We start from the raw sequence: 24,695 nt of genomic DNA, 5'->3' as shown, positions 1-24,695 counted from the left end.
GCAGAATGGGTACAATACAGTACGGCTCAATACACAAAATGTTTAAGGGGATGCAGAGCAGAGAAAGACATTTGTCTTGTTTACATCAGGGTCCCCCATTTTCAATTCATAGTGACATTTATGACATACATGACATTTATGACAGGGACATACATGACATACAGGTATATAGTACTGTTATATTTGTGACATACGATATGCAAATATACAGTAAGGAACCTGACGCAAACTTTGCCATCACAACCATTGAACTATTATAATAGCTTTACTATTATAATCTAAATCTGTGCAATATTCATGTTTATTTAGTGATATTCATGTTTATTGATTCAACATAGCTGTTTATCTTTGATAATGTATGACAGGCTTTTGCCCCGACCGGGATTCGAACACGGCTGCACGAGAGCAGTTCAGCTCCTTGGACAGCGTGACAAATGCACCCATTTCATTGGCTGTCAGTCTGTTACACCTATACACGGCTGGCCCGCGCGTCGCAGGACCGCTGCTCTGCCAGGTGAGCTGAAGCGCCGAATGAAAGTCATGGCGTATTTGGACGGTTACGTAATTCCGCAAGCTCTGCCGCTCGGCTCCGCGGAGCGTGCCGCGCGGCAGAGAAAGTTGCGCGTCACGTGCCTGTCGGGGCCAATCCACCCCGGAAGTAACTTACTGTTGCGGATAAGCTATAAGCGGTTGGGGCGCCTGCACAGCAGAGACAGGAAAATGGCGGGGGCAGTGTGAGCCTCCTACACGTTACTCCTCGTCAAATGAGAGTCCGCGCTGGCAGGTGAAAAGATGCGACTGGCTGCCTAACCATGTATCGGAGGGGACATGCGATGGGCTTCTATCCTCCCTACAACCGGCCAGTGGGGGGCACATGCAGGGAACGATCAAGACGGGAGGGGAGAATTGGCACAGCTAAATTGGGATGGGAGAAAAATAGAAAAAGAGGAGAAAAAGTGGATTAAAATAAATAAATAACTATTGAACTTGCCTCTTCAGTATCAGTAAAGAGATTTCTATCTACCGACGTAATATAGTAATGTTTAGATATATGTGGAAATATTGAAGTGCATATCACAACAGACCTGGTTGTGAACCTAAAAAGTCACAACTGATGCATTTGCTGCTTGACCTACCTGTTTCAGCGGCAGCAGTTGGCACTGCCCCAGATGCATACAGTCTGGAATAATAACCATTTACAGTGCGATTTAACAAACATTATAGTCCACCATGCTATGCTGCTGAGTAAGGCATTCAAAACAATGGCTCCATTGATCATTTAGCTATCAAGTTGGGTATAAAAGTGAGTAATGTGGGATGGGGAAAGTACCAGTGGAGTCAGGGACAGCAGAGAACATCACAATGGGCAAGGTAGGAGAGCTGGACCTGTTGTACCTTCTGTATTAGGATGATTATTTCCTACCTCAACAGGGGTTTCATGTTTTATGTTAAGCTAAAAACATGATGTAACATTGTATTATCTGTATTGTCTGAAATATATACCGTTTTCAGATCACTTTCTACGAGGACAAGAACTTCCAGGGTCGCTCCTATGAGACCAGCAGCGACTGCCCTGAGCTCACCTCCTTCCTGACCCGCTGCAACTCCTGCAAGGTGGAGAGCGGCTGCTTCATGGTCTACGAGAGGCCCAACTTCATGGGCCACCAGATGCTGGTGAGGAGAGGAGAGTATCCTGACAACCAGCGCCTGATGGGAATGACCATGAGTGACTGCATCCGTTCCTCCCGTATGATCCCCATGGTATGAGATTTACTCACACTTGATGCCATTAGATTGTGTTTCCAATACAGCACGTAGTTTCCTCATGAGGATCTACATTTGAAAGTATCAAATTATAATATATTGAATTATTTATTCTTTCTAACAGCACAGAGGACAGTTCAGGATGAAGATCTTTGAGCGGGAGAACTTCTCTGGTCAGAGTCACGAGCTGACAGAAGACTGTGACTCCATTCAGGAACGCTTCCACATGTCCGACTGCCAGTCCTGCAACGTGATGGACGGCCACTGGCTGATGTACGAGCAGCCCAACTTCAGAGGCAGGATGATGTACCTGAAGCCTGGAGAGTACAGGACCGTTAGAGACATGGGCATGACCATGGGCATGAAGATTGGCTCCATCAGGCGCATTATGGAGTCCTGTTAGACATATCAGCTTCAAGCGTTGAAACGGATGGAGTCCTGTTAGACATATCGGCTTCAAGCGTTGAAACGGTTATCAGCTAATGTGAATAAATAACTTATCTACAAAAGGTTTTTCCAGTTCATCTAGTGGTGGTTTTAATGAAAGGTTTTAATACCAGGGTTGAGAGAAGTATTGTGTTTGTTAAAGTTATGTGATGTATACGATTGCATGTAACTGTCTAACTGTTTCCACAAGAGGGCGCTATAGGCGGAGCTATTGACGCTGGCGCCAGGTAAGAGGGTATTTAAGGGATTGTTCCCTCCCTCTCTGTCTTTTCCCACCTACCTCCCACAGAGAGAAGGTCTCATGTACTGTGTACCAATGTGATAATAAACTACGCCGATTAAAGGCTGAAGTGAGAGGACCTTGTCGCCATGATAAGTTATTGTCGCCCCATAGCCAACATGTCAACAGGTTATGGGCCCAGATCACGCAGGGGCGAAATAATAAGGGTAGCAAGTTTAGCTAAAGTATAGGTTGGTTTAGCACCGGGAGCACCGCGTGGCTAAAGCTAAGCTAATGGGAGCTAAAGCTACGCCTACCATCAAAAAGGGCTACAAAAAGGGCTACCAAAGGAAAGAGCAAATGGCCCTCATTCAACGGAAGAGCAGAGGACTATGAGCTCTGGGAAGAGCAAATGTTGTGCTGCATCCACGGTGTGGGACTGAAGACAGCGATCTTGACGGCGACTCCTACAGGTCGGTTGGTGCGCCTGCGCAGTAGAATCAGGAAGGGACGAAGGCGGTGTGTCCCCTCGCCGCTGAGAGATCGCGCTGTGCAGGTGAAAAGATACGACGGCTGCCTCCTCGAGTACTGGAAGGGACACGTGATGCAAGGCTTCGTCCACATTGCAGCCGGCTTGTGGGAGGCATGGCCTAACAACGTTCGAGACAGGGGAGGGTAGAATTGGACAATACGAAATTTGGGGGCGGGAGAAAAATAGAAAAAATGGGGAGAAAAACTAGATAAAAAAAAAGATTGAGTCTAAGAGAGAGGCAGGAGGACACAATGGGTAGCAATCCGAGTTTGAAGTTACAAAGCTCCGGAGTGCAAATATCTATAGAAGTGTGACCTAGGGATTTTGTATTTCTGTACCAGCTGTTCAAAGGAGGCAAAGTTGCCGTCTATATAGAGGTCAGACAGCGTAGTCACTCCACTCCCAACCCAACTGTCAAAGGCCTTATCCATCATTGAGGGGACAAACATGTGGTTTCTTGTGATTGGTGCACCCAGCGATAGTTCCTTAACACTTTTGCGGCCACTTGGATGCGTCTAAAATCACTCTAAACGGCCAGCATTTCTAAACAGACTTGCATAGTCTGTGGGGCTGTTTGTAGAGCTAAATCTATACTTTATAGTATTGCTATCTGTCCATTCTCATTGTCAATTGACACCATAAACCGTCCCTTCAAAATGGCTTAAAGGAAAAAAAATCATCAATACGTTCTCATTTTATAGCGTCTTGAATATAAGCGTTATAAGGGATTTCGGCTGGGATATTTCCTGGAAGGCGAGATACAGGCCGCTAAGCTACTAACGTTATATCCAATGGCATTTCGGCTATACAGAAGCTACAGTTAAAACTCAAACTGCATATGATCGGTATGATGGTCCACCATGAATGCATGAAAGGGGGGGGGGGGGCAGTTATCGATCGCCATCTGGTAGATCGATATGTCGATTGGCTGATGATATATTCCTTTACTGCACACTGAAATCCGCATCCCAAAACGTATTCCAAGCTACAGGCTGCACATCCAGAATCCAGCTAACTGAAAACTACATTGAAAGTAAAAAAAAAATAGTGCACCGTTCTGCCACAGGGCACACTGCATTATCGAGACAGCGCCCCTAAGAGGATCTGGCCGGTAAAGCACTTTTCAGAATTCGAAGAGGAGAGTAGATCTGCAGTGCAGCTCGGTGACATCGAGTAGGTTATTACAATGGAATAAAAGCCAAAACAACCTTGCCACGGTTGGTCCTCAACCGTTGGATTCGAAACACGGATTTATCCGTGGTCGGGCGGGATTGTGTTAAGGGAGGAGAAGGATCTTCTAAATTGGTTTCACACTTTTATCGAGTGAATGACAACTGGGTTCGAGGTAAAACTACACATGGGCTGTGTGAACAGGAGCTTAGCACATAGCAAGGCAGATAGGGAGGTGGATTTAACTGACGCTCTCTCCAGTACTGTCCACCAGGGAACTGTGTCCTCGCCCTTTACCCAGTATAGTAATGATCTTATATTTGCTGCCCAGTAGTAGTAAATAAAGTTGGGAAGCGCCATCCCACCCATTACACGGGGTCTCTGCAGCATAGTTCTTTTTATCCGGGGCGGTTTTTTGTTCCAGATAAAGGAAGATATCTGGTTGTTTATCTTATCGCCAGAAGAATGTTTTAGTCAGGAACACTGGGAGGCTCTGAAATATATATGAAAATGTTGGCAATACGTTCATCTTTATTGTATTGATTCTCCCACCCAAGGAGAGTGACAGGGGGTCCCAACGTTCAATATCTTTCATCAGATTAGATAATAAAGGTTGATAATTAGCCATATATAGGTCTTTATGTTCATGCGTGATCCATATCCTGAGATACTTGAACTTTTTAGGACTGATTTTAAACGGAAACGAGCTCAGAGGTATCCGACCTGCATAGGTTCCGACCGGCATCAGTTTGTTTTTTTGAATGTTGATTTTGTAGCCGGATATTTTGCCGAAGTCTGCAAGTAGGGACATTAACCGAGGGAGACTCGTTTGGGGTTGTGATATATACAACATGTCGTCTGCGTAAAGCGAGACTTTATGCTCCGAACCCGCACGCATGATCCCTTTGATATCGGTGTTCTGCCTCAGAGCCAGCGCAAGGGACTCCATTGCGATCGCAAAAAAGAGTGGAGATAAGGGACATCCCTGTCTCGTACCCCTATGGAGTTCAAAGTAGGTGGATAGATTGTTGTTGGTGCGAACGGCAGCCATTGGAGATGTATATAGAATTTTAATCCAAGCTATGAGTTTAGGGCCAAATCCAAACCTCTCCAGAGCGTGAAAAAGATAGCCCCACTCCACCCGGTCGAACGCTTTTCCAGCATCAGTGGAGAGGGGCTATAAAGGATATTTAGGAGGCGTCTGATGTTAAAGAAAGAGTACCGGTTCTTGATGAAGCCTGTTTGGTCCGGTGAGATAATGGAGGGGAGAACCCCCTCCAGACGGCGAGCCAGAACCTTAGCGAGGACCTTGACATCGGCGTTAAGGAGGGAAATTGGACAGAACGAGCCGCATTCAAGTCTTTTTTAAGGATTAAGAAGATAACTGCTTGGCGCATGGTTGGAGGGAGAGAATTTGTTGAGAATGATTCATCGAATACGGATAGCAGCAGCAGGGATAACTGGACTGAGAATTTTTTGTAAAAGTCCGTAGGGTAGCCGTCTGGCCCCGGGGACTTGCCACTTTGCATAGATCTAATTGCTGATGCAATCTCTGCGACCGTAAGGTCCTCCTCCAGATCTGCAGCCATCTCTGGGTCGACTGTAGGGACATGAAGGGTCCTATAGAAATTGTCCAGGTTGGAGGGGCCCACTTGCGAGTCTGAGGTGTATAACGATTGGTAGAAAGTTTGAAAGCATTTATTAATTTTAAGGTTGTCAGTGGCTTTTGAGCCCCTGAAAGGAATTCAATCCACCCAAGTCCTTTAGATTGATATTAGTATGAACCAGCTGACCAGAGATTCAAGCGACAAAACTGTATTTCAAACGGAGTTTTTATTGTCGATCACACAGAGAAGAGAACACTCGCCCTCCACGGGGCTCAGCCTCCCAGAATGAAGACACACATGACATATATACCACTCATGGACAAAGGAAGAGAAGGGAGGGGTGCGTGTGTATGTGTGTGTGTATGTATGTGTGTGTGTGTGTGCTTGTCTGTGTGTGTGCCTGTGTCAGAAGAAGGGGGGCTAGAGGGCTGATGAATCCCAGATGTAGCGAGAGACACAAGGGTGCGGCTGTGTGTGTGTGTGTGTGCTTGTCTGTGTGTGTGTGTGTGAGGCCGGATGTAAGGGAGACACACAGAGCCACGGCCCGACAGTCCTACAGCCTGCATCATGGGGAGACAATGGGTGCACAGATATATAAGATATTGACATCAAATATTACTAGATCAATGAACTAAACATATCACCCCGCTCGTCATTGATAGTGAGGATGGTCTGGTTGGCAGTTCTTTGTCGCAACTGATGGGCAAGTATCCATCCGGCCTTCTCCCCGTGTTCATAGTACCCATGTCGTGATTTAGTGATGAGGTACTCAGCCTGTCGTGTTGACAGGAGATCAAACTCAGTTCGTAGTGACATACGTTTTTTCAATGTGTCGGCTGATGGCGAGTGGCTATATAGTCTATCTAGCTCCAGAATCTCGTTTGTCAGTTGTTTAAGGCGTGCCGTGTTTATCTTCTTTTGGTTGGCGCAATATGAAATCACCTGCCCTCTTAAGTACGCCTTCAGAGAAAAAAAGGAAAATGCTCACGAGAAGTAAGGAAGAGACAACGATTGTGAAGGAAATAGAAATGGAGAACATACGAGAAGGAGAGAATCCGAAGAAACAGAATCCCCGGAGCGAAGCCGAGAAAAGCCAGGCGAAAGAAGGGGAAGGTACCGCCGAGGCAGACACGGGAATGCCAGGATGGGCTGTGAACATGCAGGCCGGGATACTGGAGAACATAACAGCGGCGATAAAACTGAACACGGACACGATAAGGAATGATATTGGGAAGCTACGGGAGGAATTGAGGAAGGAACAGGAGGACTTCAGAGGTGAAATGAATACAGAAATCAAAAGGGTGGAGGAGAAGATGGCGGGACAGGACAGAAACGTGACCGAGTTACAGACTAGGACGGCTCACGCGGAGGAATGGAACACGGAGATACACGAGGTATTAACATGTGTGATTCAGAAACAAGAACAGATGGAGACAAAGATGTCGGACATGGAGGGGAGGTCACGGAGAAATAACATCAGAATATGGGGACTGAAAGAAGGAGTCGAAGGGGAATCGGTGACCCTATATGTGGAAAAGCTTATCAAAGAACAAATGAAGGAAGCGGGACTGGAAAAAATTGAGATACAGAGGGCCCACAGGGCGTTGGCTCCGAGACCACAACCGGACAGACCTCCGAGGGCGGTGATTATTAACTTTCTGAGATTCGAGGTTAAGGAATTGGTACTCAGAACCGCGTGGACCAAGAAGATTGAAATCGAAGGGAAAAGACTATCATTTGATCACGACTACTCGACAGCGGTAGCGATAACACGCAGGTCCTACGCGGGACTGAAGAAAACCCTGAAAGAAAACGGAATGAGATTCCAGTCACCCATGACCTCGCTAAGGATTCACTGGGAGGAAGGAGCGGCGATGTACGCGACGGCACGAGAAGCGGAGCGAGAGATGAGACGGCGAGGGATGAGGATGGTGGAGGACGGAGAAGGAAGGAGGCGGGAGGAACAGACGCGGAGCCTGCAGCAGAGATTTGAAGGAGCCCGCAGGTGGATCAGAGTGGAAGACCGAAACCGGAGGGAGGAGAGAGGAGAAGGCGGAGGTGAAACGTGACGGAGCGAGGACGGAGACGGATGAGGAGGCGGGAGGAGACGAACGGATGAGTACACGCACAAGAGATTGAAAAAACTATTCAAATAGAGACAAAGTATAGAAACTGAAATAACATATGCATAAGCACACATTCCCAGGTAGAGGCAGGATATAGAAATGAACGTAACGTATACATGGACACATAATACACAAGCTGATGGAGGAAATAAATGGAAATATAACTAGGTTTGATAGGCGAGACACAGACCATACTGAAACAGATACATAGAAACACGCTGTGAGTAACACAGTTGGGAGGGATTAAGGGGATAAATGGACATCACATAGAAAATAGAGGAGAGGAAAAGAAAATAATAAGGGGTACACGGGAGACACCGCACACGGATATGGAAGGAAGGAGGGACAATGAAACATATGAGTCACATTGAGAGGGACCAAGAAAAGAGGGTCTTTGATCAAAAGGAAGGACAGAGCGCTTTTGACCAGGAGCTCGAAAGCAAAAAAAAAACAGTAAGAAAGCTGGACAAATATGACGAGCGATTGGGGGCAAGGGTTTCAAACCACCAAGCCGTCAGGAGGGGGCCCCTCGCTAGGAGGGCAATTACCCCTCACCCACCAGCAGGGGACAGGGGGGGACACAGGGACCCCCCGAACGCCTTGGGAGCACTTTATGTAAAGTTTATGTTTTTTATTTATGTTAATCATTATATGTATTCGGTGAAGAGAGCGGAGGCTCCAACCGGAGGGGGGAATGAGTGTGACATGGGGGGGACTGACAGACGAAAGAAGAAGAAAGATGACAAGGGTTAAAGGTATAAAAATGATGTCGTTAAACGTTAATGGAATGAATAATGCGATAAAAAGGGGCAAAGTGATGTTGAAATGTAAAAAAAGTGAGATGGAAGTGATTTTTCTGCAGGAGACACATTTGGTAGCACAGGGTCATGAGAAACTGAAGAGATTTGGATATGAAAATGCATACTATAGTTCCTTTGAACAAAACCCGAGGAGAGGAGTAATCACGTTAATCAAAAACACAGTCAAATTTGAATTGATCAAGGAAGTAAGAGACAAGGAGGGAAGGTTTGTTTTGGTGAAGGGGAAAATGGAGGGCCAAATGGTTACGTTAGTAAATGTTTATGCACCCCCAGAGAGTGAGAGGGATTTATATGAGACCATTTTTGACATGATAGTGATGGAACTAGAAGGGATATTGATATGTACGGGAGATTTTAACGTAGTACTGAATCACGACCTAGACACCACGAGTACTAGAAAAGGACGGGCGCCCATCAGTAGATATATGAATATTCAGATGACGGAAATGGGAATTACAGACGTTTGGAGGGAGATGCACGCCATGGACAGGGAATACACACATTACTCACACCCACACGTGACGTATGCGAGAATAGACAACTTTTTGATGACGACGGGGGACAGTTACAGGGCACGGAGAGCAGTATAGGAGTGGCGGACATATCGGATCACAGTGCCATATATCTGACAGTAGATCTAGAAGGGAGACGGAGGAACACGATTTGGAGACTAAATGTAGGAATATTAAATAACAAAGGGGTGGTGAGTCAGATCAAGGAGGAGATAGCCAGATATAAGGAAGAAAATGACAACGGGGAGGTAGACCCGAACATTCTATGGGACACACTGAAGGTAGTGATAAGGGGGAAATTGATGGAAAAAACAGCAATGCTGAAGAAGGCCAGAACGGAGACATATCACAATCTGATAGGGAAGCTAAAGAAGCTAGAGGGGAGACACCAGATATCAAAAGAACAGGAAACGCTCGGAGAAATCAAAGAAGTAAAGGCCAGGATAAATAGGGAATTATTGACGGAAATAGAAAAGAAAGCGAGGTTCATGAAACAAACGTACTATGAAGGGGGACCAAAAGCGACCAGACTGTTGGCTAGGAGAATTAGAACGCAACAGAAGTTGAACACGATACACACAATAAGGGATACAAAGACTAATGAAATATTGAGGGACCCAGCTGAAATAGAGAGGACATTTAGAGAATACTATGAGAAATTATACACACAGCCAAAAGCAGCGGGAGAAGAGGAAATAGAAACATATCTGGAGAAGCTAGAGTTACCATCGATAGGGAAAGAACAGAATGAAGAGTTAAATAAAATAATTACGGAACAAGAACTGGAAGATGCAATTAGTAGAGCTAAAAACAACAAGTCTCCGGGGAGCGACGGATTCCCATCGGAATTCTACAAGACATTTAGAACTGAATTAGCACCCATGTTAGGGGCGGCGTTCAGACACACGATGGAAGAGGGGAAAATGCCCCCCTCGTGGAAGGAAGCCATAATCACCACGATACCGAAGGAAGGGAAGGATAGGGAATTATGTAGTAGTTTCAGACCTGTGTCCATACTCAACGTAGATTACAAGATGTATACATCGATAATATCAAAAAGATTTGAGACGTTTATGCCAGACATTATAGATGAAGATCAAACTGGATTTATTAAAGGGAGACAGACACAGGACAACGTGAGAAAGACATTACACATAGTAGAGGAGATACAAAAACAAGGGGGTAGCGCGGTACTGATTAGCCTAGATGCAGAAAAAGCGTTCAACAGTGTGAGCTGGACATTTTTATATAAAACATTGATGAGGTTCGGACTGAACGGGAGGGCGATGAAGATGATCAAGGCGCTATATCAAGAGCCGACAGCGAGGGTTAAGGTGAATGGCAGCTTGACGGATAGAATCAGATTAGAGAGGGCTACCAGACAGGGATGTTGTCTCTCACCGACGCTCTTCGCCGTTTTCATAGAACCACTGGCACAACTGATCAGGCAGACGAGGACATCAAGGGAGTAAGGATAAAGGGAACGGAATATAAACTAGGCTTATTTGCAGACGACGTGATAGTATACATGAGGCAACCAGAAAAGAGCTTCCCGGCACTGATGGATCTACTGAAGGAATATGGCCACTACTCAGGATACAAACTAAACGTGACAAAGACACAGACCTTAGCATGGAACTATTCTCCAACGACGGAAATTAGAGAACAGTACGGGATAAGATGGGACATGGACAAGATTAAATACTTAGGGGTGAACATCACGAGAGGGGTGGAGAAACTGTTTGAGGCGAATTATACACAGATAAATCAGAACATCAAGAGAGACCTAGAGAGATGGACAGTAATGCCCTTGGACTTCAATTCAAGAATAGAGGTCATTAAAATGTACATACAAATACCACAGAATCAATTCAGGGAGTGGGACAGACTGATATCGAGGTTCATATGGGCGGGGAGAAGACCACGGGTCAGATATAAAACACTACAACTACCAAAGGAAGAGGGAGGGATGGCAGTACCCAGCCTACAAGATTATTACTATGCAGCACAACTGAGAGCAGTGACGTGCTGGTGTAACGACAGATATGAGGCAAGATGGAAAGACATTGAAAAAGAAGGGGAGGGATACAAGGTACAAGCTCTGGTGGGGGATAGGGAACTATTTAAAGAAAAAGAGGGACTATTAGATCCAATCACCAAATGCACCTTGACCATATGGAACAGAGTAGTAAAAACACACAAATTGGAGAAGCAGTCAGGGGTCCTGAGATGGGTAGCACATGACAAGAGATTCAAACCAGGGAGGTTAGACCATGGATTCAGAAGGTGGGAGAGGGGGGGGGGGGGGAACAGCAATATGCAAAATGATAGAGAAGGGAGAAATGCAGACACTACAAAAATTAAAGGAGAAATTTGGACTAGAAAACAGGGACCACTTCAGATATCTACAGGTTAGAGACTACTACAACAAAGAAATAAGGGGGGCCAAAGACGAGGAACAGAATGGAATAATAAAGATGATAGTATGGGCATACGAAGGGGGGCAAGGAAGAGTAATATCAGCAATATACCGGGCTATAATGACCAGCAAGGGACACACGACAGATTACATAAGGGAGAAATGGGAGAGAGAGCTAGAGATAGAAATAACAGGGAAGGAATGGGGGAACATATGCGAGGTACAACATTCAACAACAGGATCGAGAATATGGAAAGAATTTGGATGGAAAAACATAATCAGATTCTTTATAACCCCAGAGCTGAAGGGAAAATATGCACCAACACAAAAAGCATGCTGGAGGATGTGTGGGAAGGAGGGGGCAAATCACACGCACATATTCTGGGGATGTCAGAAGCTGAAGGGGTATTGGGAGGAGATAGGGGTAGCAATGATCAGAATATTAGGATACGGGATACCACAAACAGGACTGGTGCTTTACTTAGGAGACCTGACACACGAGGGAATACAAGGGGGGGACAAATATTTAATAAAGATAATGTTGATAGCGGCCAGAAAAGCAATAACGAGACTGTGGTATAAGGAAGACCCACCGACAATAGCAAAATGGGTAGGAATAGTGGAAGAAATACAGGATATGGAAAGGATAACACACATGCTGAGGTTACAGGAAGAGAAATTTGGGGAAAGATGGGGAAAGTGGGAGGATTATAAAAGGAACGAGAACGACATCACAGAGGAAGAACCAAATGCAACACAAGAGAGCGAAGGGTAAAGGAGGAAAGATGTTCAAGCAGGGTCTATGAACCCATGTCACACACCTGTACTTTAGTTAATATTTTCTATTTTGTTTTTGGGATATTACAAGTGCTGAATGCTTTTATACCTTATTATTTATGTCTGTTTAACGGTGTGATATTAAATATTCAGGGATGATGTGGTTTGTGTATGGGTGAAACAAAAGGCAAAGTGAAAGTTAATAAACAAGAAAAAAAAAAAAAAAGGACGAAGGAGAAGGGAAGAAAGAAACTCAAGGAGGGTCTCTGGACCCAGATCACACATACAAACCTTAGTCAGCATTTATTGTCTTTGAGTAGGAATTACCTGTTTATGCCTGTTTAAGAGAGATACACAATCAGCCTTTGTATCAAATACCTAGAAAACAACAGTAGGGGAACCAGACAACTAACCATGTGATACCCATGTAAATATTTATGTGCACTGTTTTTTGTTTTTGTTTTTATTGTGATACTAGTCTCTTCATTTTTTATTATTTATTTTTTGTAAGTGCTGTCTGTCTAAATAACTGTTAATAAAAAATTTAAGTTTAAAAAAAAAAGTACGCCTTCAGTGATTCCCATATGGTTAAAGAAGACATTCCAGGGGTCTTATTAATGTCTAGAAATAGTGTGATTTCCGAGGTGATGAAGTTTGTGAAGGCTTCCTCTGACAGGAGCAGCGGGTTGAGTCTCCACTGGCGGTGGCCGAGCTGTGTATTGGGGATACTCATTCTCATAACTAAGGGACCATGGTCCGAAATAACTATCGCTCCATATTCACATTTGGTTACGAGGGAAAGGAGTCTCTTATCCAAGAGAAAGCTGTCTATGCTCGAAAAGGTATTATGAACCGGGGAGAAGAAGGAGTATCCTCTGGATGTAGGATTACGAAACCGCCACACGTCAGCTATCCCGTATGATTTAAGAAAGAGCTGGATTGCGCGGGGTGATTTAGACTGGGGGGCCCTTCTGGGCGAACTACGGTCCAGCACCGGGGAGAGTGCACAATTCATGTCGCCGCCAAGGATGAGATGGTGTGAGGTCATATCCGGTAGGCGAGAAAAAAGGCTGGTGACGAACGAAGGATTGTCCCAGTTTGGCGCGTAGCCAGAATTACCAGAAATGAATGGAGCTTCCCCACCACTATAATATAGCGCCCTGCGGGGTCAGCCTCTACACTTGACATAGTAAATGGCGTGTTTTTATCAATTAATATGGCTGCTCCTCTGGCCCTTGAGTGGAAGTTGGAGTGATACATCTGTCCCACCCACCCCCCCGGGCATGGTCCGATGTTTTTAAGTGTCTCCTGTAGAAATGCTATATCCACGTTGAGTTGTTTTAAATGTGTAAGTATCTTCTTACGTTTTACTGGGTGGTTGTTACACTCTATCGCCCTCCAGGTCCCCTCGATCACTTCATAGATGAGCTGGACATGCTTCTAAGCTCCTTACCGGAAGATGGTACCCCGCTCCTTCTATTGGGCGACTTCAACCTGCCTGACTCATCTCAGTCGGTCCCAGTGGTCTCCCTCCTACAACAATTTGACCTGACTCCCACTGCCATGCCTCCCACCCACAAAGCAGGCAACTCCTTGGATCTCATATTTTCCCGTAACTCCAGCATCATTAACACCACGGTAACTCCCCTACATGTATCTGACCATTCCTTCATATCCTTCTCACTAACTCTCATGCTTAACCGAAAGGTCTTCACCCCAACTCAAACCGTCTCACTCAGACGTAACCTGGCCTCCCTATCCCCCTCCACCCTCTCCTCTGACATAATATCCGCTCTACCTTTGAGTGACACCTTCTCTGCTCTCCCCACAGAGATGGCAACCTCCACCCTCCTCTCAGCCCTTGCAACCTCCTTTGACAAGCTCTGTCCCCTCGTTGAGAAACCTGCCCGCCGTTCCCCACCCAGTCCATGGCTGACGGATGCAGTGAGAGAACAAAGACAGGTCCTGAGAGCGGCTGAGAGGAAGTATAGAAAATCACGCCTCACTGCTGACATCGACACATATCACAACCTCTTGTTAACATTCTCCAAAACCATTACTAATGCCAAAGCTTCTTTCTTTCACCATAGGATCGAGGCCTCTGCCAAGAATCTTCGCAAACTGCATGCTACCATGTCCTCCCTCCTCACTCCCCCCCCCACCCCCTCCTCCCTCATCTTTTTCTGCCGAAGACTTTGCGATCTTCTTTGAGGAAAAAGTGGAGAACATCCGCAGCTCCTTCTCCCAACCCCCACCCATTCCAAACTCTGAATCGAGAACCTCATCCTTCACTCTGTCATCTTTCTCTCCCATTACAGAAGCCGAGACCCTGACACTGGTAACGTCGAACCGTCCGACTACATGCCAGCTGGACCGGCTACCCTCCCCACTCCTCCAGACCATAGCACCGGACATCCTCCCATTTCTAACTGCAACCATCAACTCCTCACTCAACTCGGGGGTGGTCCCCACCTCCCTAAAACAAGCCAGAGTCACGCCCCTCATAAAAAAACCAACCCTGAACCCCACCGTCATAGCCAACTATCGTCCTGTCTCTCTTCTCTCCTTTCTTTCTAAAACACTTGAACGTGCTGTATCCAACCAACTTACTGCTTATCTCTTACAGAATGACCTCCTAGACCCCAATCAGTCTGGCTTCCGGACTGGCCACTCCACAGAAACGGCCCTCATTGCGGTCACAGAGGCACTTCACTTAGCAAAAGCGAAAGGCCTCTCCTCTGTCCTGATTCTCCTAGATCTATCTGCAGCCTTCGACACAGTCAACCATCAGATCCTCCTCGCGGCCCTCGCAGGAATGGGAGTGGCTGGATCTGCGCTGACATGGCTGACATCATACCTCAACGACCGCTCCTACCAAGTGTCATGGAGAGGGACTCTGTCGGCCACCCGCCCCCTCCGGACGGGTGTCCCCCAGGGCTCGGTCCTAGGACCCCTTCTCTTCTCCCTCTACACTAAATCACTGGGTAACATTATCACGTCTCATGGCTTCTCATATCATTGTTATGCCGATGATACTCAACTCTTCCTCTCCTTCCCTCCCTCAGATATCCACGTCTCTGAGCGGATCTCGGCCTGTCTGTCCGACATCTCCGCCTGGATGACGACCAACCACCTCAAACTGAACCTAAGCAAAACAGAATTGCTCCACCTGCCGGCCAAATCCTCCCCCCTGACCGACCTCTCCATCACAGTCGAGAATGCAGCTGTGACCGTGTCCCCGACCGCCAAGAACCTTGGTGTTGTCCTCGACGACCAGTTGAACTTCTCTGCTCACATCGCAGCGACAACCAGAACCTGCAGATTCCTCCTGAGCAACGTCAGAAGGATACGCCCCTTCCTGACAAAAGAAGCCACCCAACTCCTCATCCAATCAACAGTCATCTCCCGCCTCGACTACTGCAACGCACTGCTAGCTGGCCTCCCGGCCACTGCCACCAAGCCTCTTCAACTCATTCAAAACGCAGCGGCCCGCCTGATATCAAACCTACCGAAGTCGGCCCATGTCACCCCACTTCTTAGGGACCTGCACTGGCTCCCCATTGCTGCACGTATCCGCTTCAAGGCCCTCGACCTAGCATACCGTGCAGCAAAGGGAACCGCTCCCGCCTACCTCCGGTCAATGGTCTCTAACTACACACCCTCAAGACCCCTACGCTCTGCATCTTCTGGCCGCCTCAGACCTACTCCTATCCAAGCTCCCGGAGGGTCATCAAAGAGAAGCCGCCTATTCTCAGTCCTTGCCCCACAATGGTGGAATGAACTACCCATCCCAGTTAGGACAGCCGAATCCCGTCCAATCTTTCGCCGTCGACTAAAGACTCACTTCTTCAACCATTATCTGAAATGATAAAAAAAAAAAAAAAAAAAAAAAATCTAACCCTGACTAACCTTACTGTCATGCACTTGTCCTAATAAACTAACCTACACTGTAACACGCAACACTTGATGAACATTGTTACTCAGCTGATAGAGTTGTACCCTTCTTGCTGTCTTGTCGTACAGAACTTGTAAGTCGCTTTGGATAAAAGCGTCAGCTAAATGACTAAATGTAAATGTAAATGTAAATGTTGAGTGATTTAACATTCCAACTCACAAAGTTGACAGAGCACCCTTCCAGCCCTGCGGCATCACCTGTGTCGATCATAGTAGACGAGAGAGGCCATGCTTCTGGAACCTAGAGAGAGCTCAGCACAACTGCAGGTGAAAAGCAAAACAGACGTCTGATCAATTAAGCATGTTGAATGTACAATTCTGGTAACCCCCCCCCCCCCCCCCCCCCGACACCTATAAAAAAAAAAGTGCCCAAAATACCCTTCAGAAACTAATCCACACATAATGTGCTTGTGTTGGAGGTTATCTATATATAGAGCCAGCCACTCAGGCCCTCGTTGAGCCCCTTAGGTAAAAGAAAATAATAAAGAGAAAGAAAAGTAAGAGTAAACGTTTTTACTCAGATCTTGGTATTATATAAAATCTTCAGCTGCCCAGTGGGATACACCCAACCAGGTAAGGTAATATAGGTGGCAACGGTAAACGGTAAGCATAACAGTAATATATTAACATTAACAACCTCACATTAAGCAGGCCCCGAAATAAGGCAGAACACCTTACTCCAAAACAAGGGCAACCAACATGTCCTGTTAAACACAAAAATGGGGGGGGGGGGGCAGGTGGCGCACGGAGATTACGTTTGTCACCAACACCGGGAGACACTAGGATTCGCCTGTTCGAATCCAGCTCCCGGCGTTGCTATCAGCTTGGCTGGCCTCTCACACTGATACAATTGGCTGTATCAGGGGGTGGGAAAGCTGAAGGGTGGGTCCTGGGCGTTGTGGACAGCGACCTCTACAGTTCGGTCGGGGCGCCTGCTCAGCAAGGGTTGGAACTGAGGAGAGATAGTGTGGCCTCCCACACGCTACACTCTCCCCGGTGAGAACCTGCGCGGCCAGGTTGGCCTGCCCCAGGCTGCACATGCGTCGGAGGAAAGCATGTGACAGTCTCCGGTCTCCCGGACCAACAGTAGGGGAAAGTACGCAACAACCAGGAAGGGTGGGATGGGAGAAAAATCGGGAAAAAGGAGGGGAAGAAAGATAAAAAAAAAACACAAAAATGGGTGCCTGATTGGGTGATATAGAATAAATTGGAAGAGGCGTGGGAGTGTGCGTGTGTCCATGCGTCTATAAATGGGTGTGTACCTGGGCATATGCCCTTCAGTGCTCGTGCAGTTGCGTGCACGTGAACCTATGTGTGTGTGTGCATGGATGTATCGGACACAGCCAGGGTGTAAGCGTATGCGTGTGTGGGTCTATGCCCCTGTATCTGTGTAATGTGTAAACGTGTATGTGTGTCTACATGTGTGTCTGTGCATGCGCGTAATATGTGCCTACGTGTGTGTGGTATGTCTAGTTATACAACGGCATGCAAATTTCTCGATTCTGATTGGCTGAAACAGTCCATTTACACGTATATATCCTTGACAATCCACGCTCCTGGTCCCAGGACCCGCCCACAACCGAATCACATCACTCCGCCGGATAAAACAAGATGGCGGACAATAATCTTTAACAAATGGATATGTTGATAGCATCATAACGACTAAATATAAAGCGATTCTGTCACGGCGAATGTCTTAGTCCTTTAAACAATGTTGGATGATGTAATTGATGGGTCATGAGTCATTGTAAAACAAAAGAAAAATCGTGTGAATTGATTGATTGATTAATTTGCAATTTTTTCCTTCACCTTCCTTGCCAGAGCTCATCTCTCACACTGTCTGGCTTCCAGACACACTCACTCGGTCGCATACACACCCACACACACACACACACACACACACACACACACAATGTCTTAGTTGCTTAAACAATGTTAGATGATGTAATTGATGGGTCATGAGTCATTGTAGAACAAAATAAAAATTGCGCAAATTGATTGATTGATTAATTTGCTTTTTTTTTCTTCCCCTTCCATGCCAGAGCTCATCTCTCACACTGTCTGGCTTCCAGACACACTCACTCGGTCGCATACACACACACACACACAATGTCTTTGATTAATTGCATTTTTATTTATTTTTTTACCTACTTTCAATAGAAGCATCTAAGAATGAAGTTCTATAGAAAGTAGGTCTGCATCCCCTTAACAATTGTGTGTATTGAGCCGTACTGTATTGTACCCATTCTGCATCTGGTAATACAATTTTCAATCAATCAATCAATCATTCCAATAACCACTAACTTCATAATTAAAAACTAAAGAAAAGTTGGATGTGTTAGTTGGTTGGATGCCTTAGTTGAAAGTGTTGGATGTGTTAGTTTGTTGGATCCGTTGGATGCACTTCCGAGCTGCTTCCACATGGAGGCAACTTCTCTCAATCATTCCAATAACACACAGTTGGATGTGTTAGTTGGTTGGTTGCACTTCCAAGCTGCTTCCACATGGAGGCAACTTCTCTCAATCATTCCAATAACACACAGTTGGATGTGTTAGTTGGTTGGATGCACTTCCGAGCTGCTTCCACATTTTTGTAGTTGTGGGAACTACTTTTTCTGGCGGATGGTTTTTTCAATAAATCTTTGATTAATGTGTGTTTATTGTATAGCAATAAGGTTGGATGCATGTGGCAGTTGTATAAAAGCATTACACCACTTGCAGTCGTGATTTGTGAACAATAAACCATGCCTAGGGGGGTCTAACAACCCTCGGCTGCGCCTCGGGCCTAACGACCACCCCTAGGCATGGTTTATTGTTCACAAACCACTCCTGCGTGTGATGTAATGCTTAAATAGTGCATCCATTAGGTGGGCGAGCATGTGCGTCATCGTAGGTGTGAGCGTGTGTGTACATGTTTATATGTCTGTATGTGTATACACATATTGTCCTATTGGAGCCAAAATGATACACTGTTCTAGGGCTGACCCCTATTAGTCGATTAGTCGACTAATCGGTCGAAAGGAGCCGTAGTCGACTAACCAACCTCTTAGTCGAATAGTAAAAAAAAGAAAATAATAATAATTATAATATTTTTTTTATTTTTTATCATTCTTTCCAAAAGAAAAGAGGCCTAGAAGCGTGGCTAATGCTAATGGCACGCATACCAGAGCCTAACTGCCTACGAAAACAGGCACAGAGGCACTGAAAGACGATTTCACCCATCTAATGAACACACTAGACTAGACAAATATCAAGATGTATCCATCAGTGGACCAATTGCATGCTTTTGCAGAGGACAAGAAGCCTTCAGTCGACTCCTTCAGACATTAACACAATCCAGCCCAACAATGTATATATCCGTGTTTCGAATCCATGCTTAAAGGACCGAGGATGGATATATCCGTGGCAAGGTTGTTTTGGCTTTTATTCCATTTTAATAACCTATTCAAGGTCGCAGAGCGGCACTGCAGATGTACCCTACTCTTTGAATTCGAGAGTGCATTACCGGCCAGATCCTCTTCTCCTCGCGCTATCTCGATAATGCAGTGTTCCCTGTGGCAGAAGCTGTCTTTTTTTTTCTGGATCTCTAATGTAGTTTTCTATTCACCTGAAGCAATCGCTATTGCCTGTTGCACGGAATACGTTTTGGATCGCGGATTTCACTATGCAGTAAGAGGATATATCATCAGCCAATGGACATATCGATCTACCAGATGGCGATCGATAACTGGGAAATGCTCGGGGGGATCCAACCGGCTCATGGTAAGATCTTTTTCACGTAAATTACATGCTGATCAGAGCTTGTTATGATACTCAACCAGGCGATCAGCGTATGTGGCTACTGAGATGAACACGGTTATTGGCAATCAATCATCAGAAACGACGTCCCCCGCCCCCCCCCCTTTCATGCATACATGCTTAAGGATCGTACCGATCATATGCAGTTTGAGTTTTAACTGTAGCTTCTGTATAACGGAAATGCCATTGGATATAACGTTAGTAGCTATTAGCCCTTTATCCAGCCTTCCAGGAAATATACTAGACCAAATCCCGTATAACGCTTATATTCACGGCACTATAAAATGAGAACGTATTGATGAATACTTTTTTTCTTTAAGCCATTTTGAAGGGACGGTTTATGGCTGGGGTAGGCAACCCTAGGCACGCAGGGGCATTTTCATTGGCACAGGGGGCAGCATTTATAAAAATAAAATAAAAAATTATAATTTTTATTTTTTGCTTTGAAATATTATAGTGAAAATCCTCTCACAGGTTCTTTTTTGTAAGTCGAGTATATCAAGGAGGCTTTTCTCTGTAGCTCAGATGTTTTGTTTGAAGGCTTGCCAAACAAAGAGACAATCAAATCAAGGATAAAAGATATCCCCATGTCAGCTTTAAGTGTCGAGCGACGCATCAACGAAATGTCAGAAAATATCAGAGAACAGCAAACAGCTGGATTAAAAGATGCTCCGGTGTGCAGCTTAAAGTGACCAACTACAGCCCCTAGATAACGGAATTCAATAAAGCAAAACTGTTTGTCTGCATTGCACCCCCGCCCCAACTCAGATTTAGGGCTGATACAACCATCATAATAATATTGTTAATAATAACAATAACAATAATGATGTAATAATTTAAAAATGATCATTAAAAATACATACCTGATTATGAGAAATGTTTTTTTACGATGCATGGAATATTGTTGATATGGCACACTAGTTACAACTATATTTCAAACAGGCACTTCATGTCAAAAAGGTTGCTGACCACTGGTTTATGGTCTCAATTGACAATGAGAATGGACAGATAGCAATACTATAAAGTATAGTGTCGGGTTCAGTTAATTTGACCTTGGAGAGACGGTAAGGAGAAGGTTTTAGGTTCAAAGATTTATTACAGAGTGAATAAAACAATATTACAGAGAATACACATCACAGCTGTGGAGTGGACACAAAATCAGTACTTAGCTCAAAGCTTCGCAGAGACGTGTGTCCAAATGCTTCCTCCCTTGTCAATTTATACTCCATGCAACACGTCTAAACAAGGAGACAGACTGTAAACCGAGAACATCACTATTTTAGCTTTGTCACAGGTGGTTCATTTGTGAAGGACATACTGTGGGTCGAATTAGTGCATTTCTATATGACCATGGCCTGCTTTAATACAGTAAACAGCACATTTTGTAATAGTATACATATTTGTAGATGGTTGTCTATACATTCTTACAATGGATAACTGGAACAGTAGATTGATTCTTATATCATATATTTATGCATACTGTAACTAGTTTATCTTAGTAGGCCAAATCCTGCCTTCTCTGTCTGTGCTTCCTACCAACAGCTGCATGGCCTGGTCAGAAATAGCTGTTGGTATTGCCACTGACTAGAGGAGATTACAACACATAAGAATGATAGAAGAATAATTGTATTAATGTTGACAATCCCTCCTTTCACACCAATTTTATGGTGTGAACAACTGAAAACCACAAACCTACCATAATAATTACCAAACCATAACAGAAGTTAATATGATATGCCAAATCCTCCAACCCTATTGTGTGAGAGCGAAAACCCCTGCGGGACAGTACGATTTGGTCAAGGGGAAACTCTACTCTGTCCAGACGAAGGTATTTTTTAATACACAATGGGTGAGACCGCATAGGCAGTAAAATATAAGGCATAAGCTTCTGACGTTGGCGTATGGTTGGCAATTATACATGGTGTAATAACTAATGAAAACATCCATATAACAACCGTATATTACATCTGCAGTATAAAGAAATAAATATGTGGTGTTCCACACAGAAAACACATCTGCAGCATGCCAACAATGCATTAGTCACATCTAGTAATACCACCAAAAACCGCGGAAAAATGTGAAGAAGGGATGTCATGCCTGGAAGGTCACACTCCATCCCTCCTTTGCGTAGGGCGCAAAAATATAGCAATAAACGTACGAAAAAATCTTCTTATCGCTGGACCCATCTTCTTCACGTGAGTGATCTCGGAATTATTCTGATAATAATTAGATTATTTGCATTTTATCATTATCACCTTCCATCCATTCCATGTCATTCACTCAACTCGTCTTTCATTTTACCAGTAGGGCAAGCTTGATTTGGAAACAATGGCCCCGATTTATTCACTTCCCATCTGGTGTTCTTTCATACTGGTGTTCTTTCATACTGTTTCAACAGGTTCTAGTCATGTTATTAATAATAATAATACATTTGATTTATAAAGCACTTTTCAAGAACCCAAAAACGCTGACCGCGAGTAAAAACAAATAAACAAAGAAACAGAGAATCACAGGGAATGAGCAACAGTATGAGGACAGAGGACCTTTAACCACGGGTAAACAAGTAACAGATGCAGAGTCCAGTAGGGGAACAGTCAGGGAAGTAAGGAAGCCGAGGGGAAGGGGCAGGTGAGGGAGAGGAAGTAGGGAAGGGGAAAGGGAGGTGGTAGGTTGGAGGAGGGTGGTTATGGGTAGGGAAGGTTCTATGCGAACCGGTAGGTTTTGAGTCTGGCTTTAAAGGTGGAGAGTGAGGGAGAGTCACGGACAGTCTGAGGGAGGGTGGTCCACAGTCTGGGTGCAGCTCATGAAAAAGACTGGTCACCAAAACCTTTAAGTTTGGATGATGGGAAAGAGTGGAAGAGGACCGGAGGGAAACGGGTGGGGCGGTAGGGGAGAAGGAGATCACATTATCAGTCAGGTAGGGGGCCAGGCTATGGAGGGCTATGTTACGTGAACATGCTGATAAACAGGGGTCTTTCCTGGTGATACATGAATACTTTCCTGAATACGGAATGAACGGTGGAGGTTGCTGAGCCCTTTTGACAGGCGGAAATAACAAACTGAGTGAGGTATAATTGTTGGTCGTGTTTTGTTTGGGGAGGGGTGAGAATTGTGGATTGAGTTATGTCTAAGGTATCTACAGACTCAATATCGTCCGTTTGCGCCGTTTCTGTTAGTTCTTGATCAAGTAGCCAAATTGTCATTACTTTGATTGTTCCAGCGCAGCCAAATCGGTTCTAATCTCTCCGACTGTTCGAGAGGGTGCCTGTGCAGGTACACAATGTGTGAGGTGGTGCCAATGAGCTCCTGTTTTTCCTAACTTTCAGGGCGTGGGATGTGTGTTCAACCACTTCCCAAGGCCCTGTCCACCTGGGTTCAGTCCACTTTCTTTTGTGAACTTTAACCCGTACCCAATCTCCAGGCTTAACAGGAGTCTTATCTGCTTCCTCCTGATCCTCCTCGGATCTCTGAACCTGTGTAGACAAGACTTGAGTGATGTTAGTGAGGGCCTTTAGGTAATCTTCCACCTCTATCTCCCATATGTTCAAAGTGGGTTCACACACTCCCTCTCTAGGTGGGCCTGGCATTGGTCTCCCTGTCATTAACTCATGAGGGGAGAGATGAGTTTTCTCATTTTGAGAGGATCTCATAGACATCAATGCAAGAGGCAGGGCATCCACCCACTTCAGCTTTGTCCCATGACAAGCTTTTGCTATCTTCCTTTTCAAGGTCTGATTTGCTCGCTCGACCAAACCTTGCGAGGCAGGATGGTAAACGCTGCCATATTTGTGTTCTATTCCTAAGTATTTTTCCACCTCACCTAGCTTTTGGCTGGTGAAATGAGTCCCATTGTCGGACCTTATGAGCCGGGGGACACCGTGCCGTGGAATTAGTTCATTTTTTAGCCACTTAATGACCGATCCAGCATCCTCCTTTTTACAGGGGATTGCTTCAACCCACCTGGTGAATCTATCCACCATCACCAGTATGTATCTGTAGCCCCTTACAACGTTTTCAGCCCCCATGTCAGTGTAGTCAATACAAATTTCCTTAAATGGTGCATCAGGGACAGGGAACCTTCCCATGGGGAGCTTGTATGTTCTTTTGTTGTTGTATGCATTACAAGTGTCGCAATCTGTAATGTAGTTTTCTATCATGTCCTTCATGTAAGGGTGCCACCATTGTAGTTCTACTTCCTTGGTGGTTCTCCGTCTGCTGACGTGGGTGGGGCCATGGGCCTGTTTTATGAGTAGCTGGCATAGTTTTGCGGGAGCTACTAGGCGGCCGTCATGTGCCCTCCAGATTCCTTTTTCACATTGGGCTCCTTTCCTTGCCCATTGATTTTGTTCATAAGGTCCTGCTTCTTTTTGCATTTCTCTAATGCTGTCTTCAGTTAGCTCTGGTCTGTTTTCTTCCTGGAGGCTCACCATCTGTCCTGTGTAACCTCCTGCTTTTTTGGCCGCTTTGTCTGCTGCATCGTTTCCCCGGGCTATGGGTGAGGTCGAATTCTGATGTCCTTTGCACTTTATAACGGCTACCTCCCGGGGG

General features: G+C 45.3%; 1 protein-coding gene across 1 annotated transcript in view; it reads left to right on the top strand.

Moving 5' to 3' along the window:
* Nucleotides 1-1,515: 1,515 nt before the first annotated feature.
* Nucleotides 1,516-24,695, top strand: part of LOC311225303 (gamma-crystallin M3-like) — a gene marked incomplete at its 3' end in the record, with an annotated part of 111,155 nt that continues 87,975 nt past the window's right edge. Inside the window, exon 1 of the mRNA XM_084310526.1 lies at nucleotides 1,516-1,761. Within this exon, the coding sequence (XP_084166652.1) occupies nucleotides 1,633-1,761 (129 nt within the window). The 5' untranslated portion in view covers nucleotides 1,516-1,632. The remainder of the gene's footprint in view (nucleotides 1,762-24,695) is intronic.

The sequence above is a fragment of the Notolepis coatsorum genome (assembly GCF_963971535.1).
Source record: "Notolepis coatsorum genome assembly, chromosome: 3".
Lineage (NCBI taxonomy): Eukaryota > Metazoa > Chordata > Actinopteri > Aulopiformes > Paralepididae > Notolepis > Notolepis coatsorum.
The sequence above is the reverse complement of the archived record's forward strand: the minus strand, read 5'-3'. Positions and strand labels throughout refer to the sequence as shown.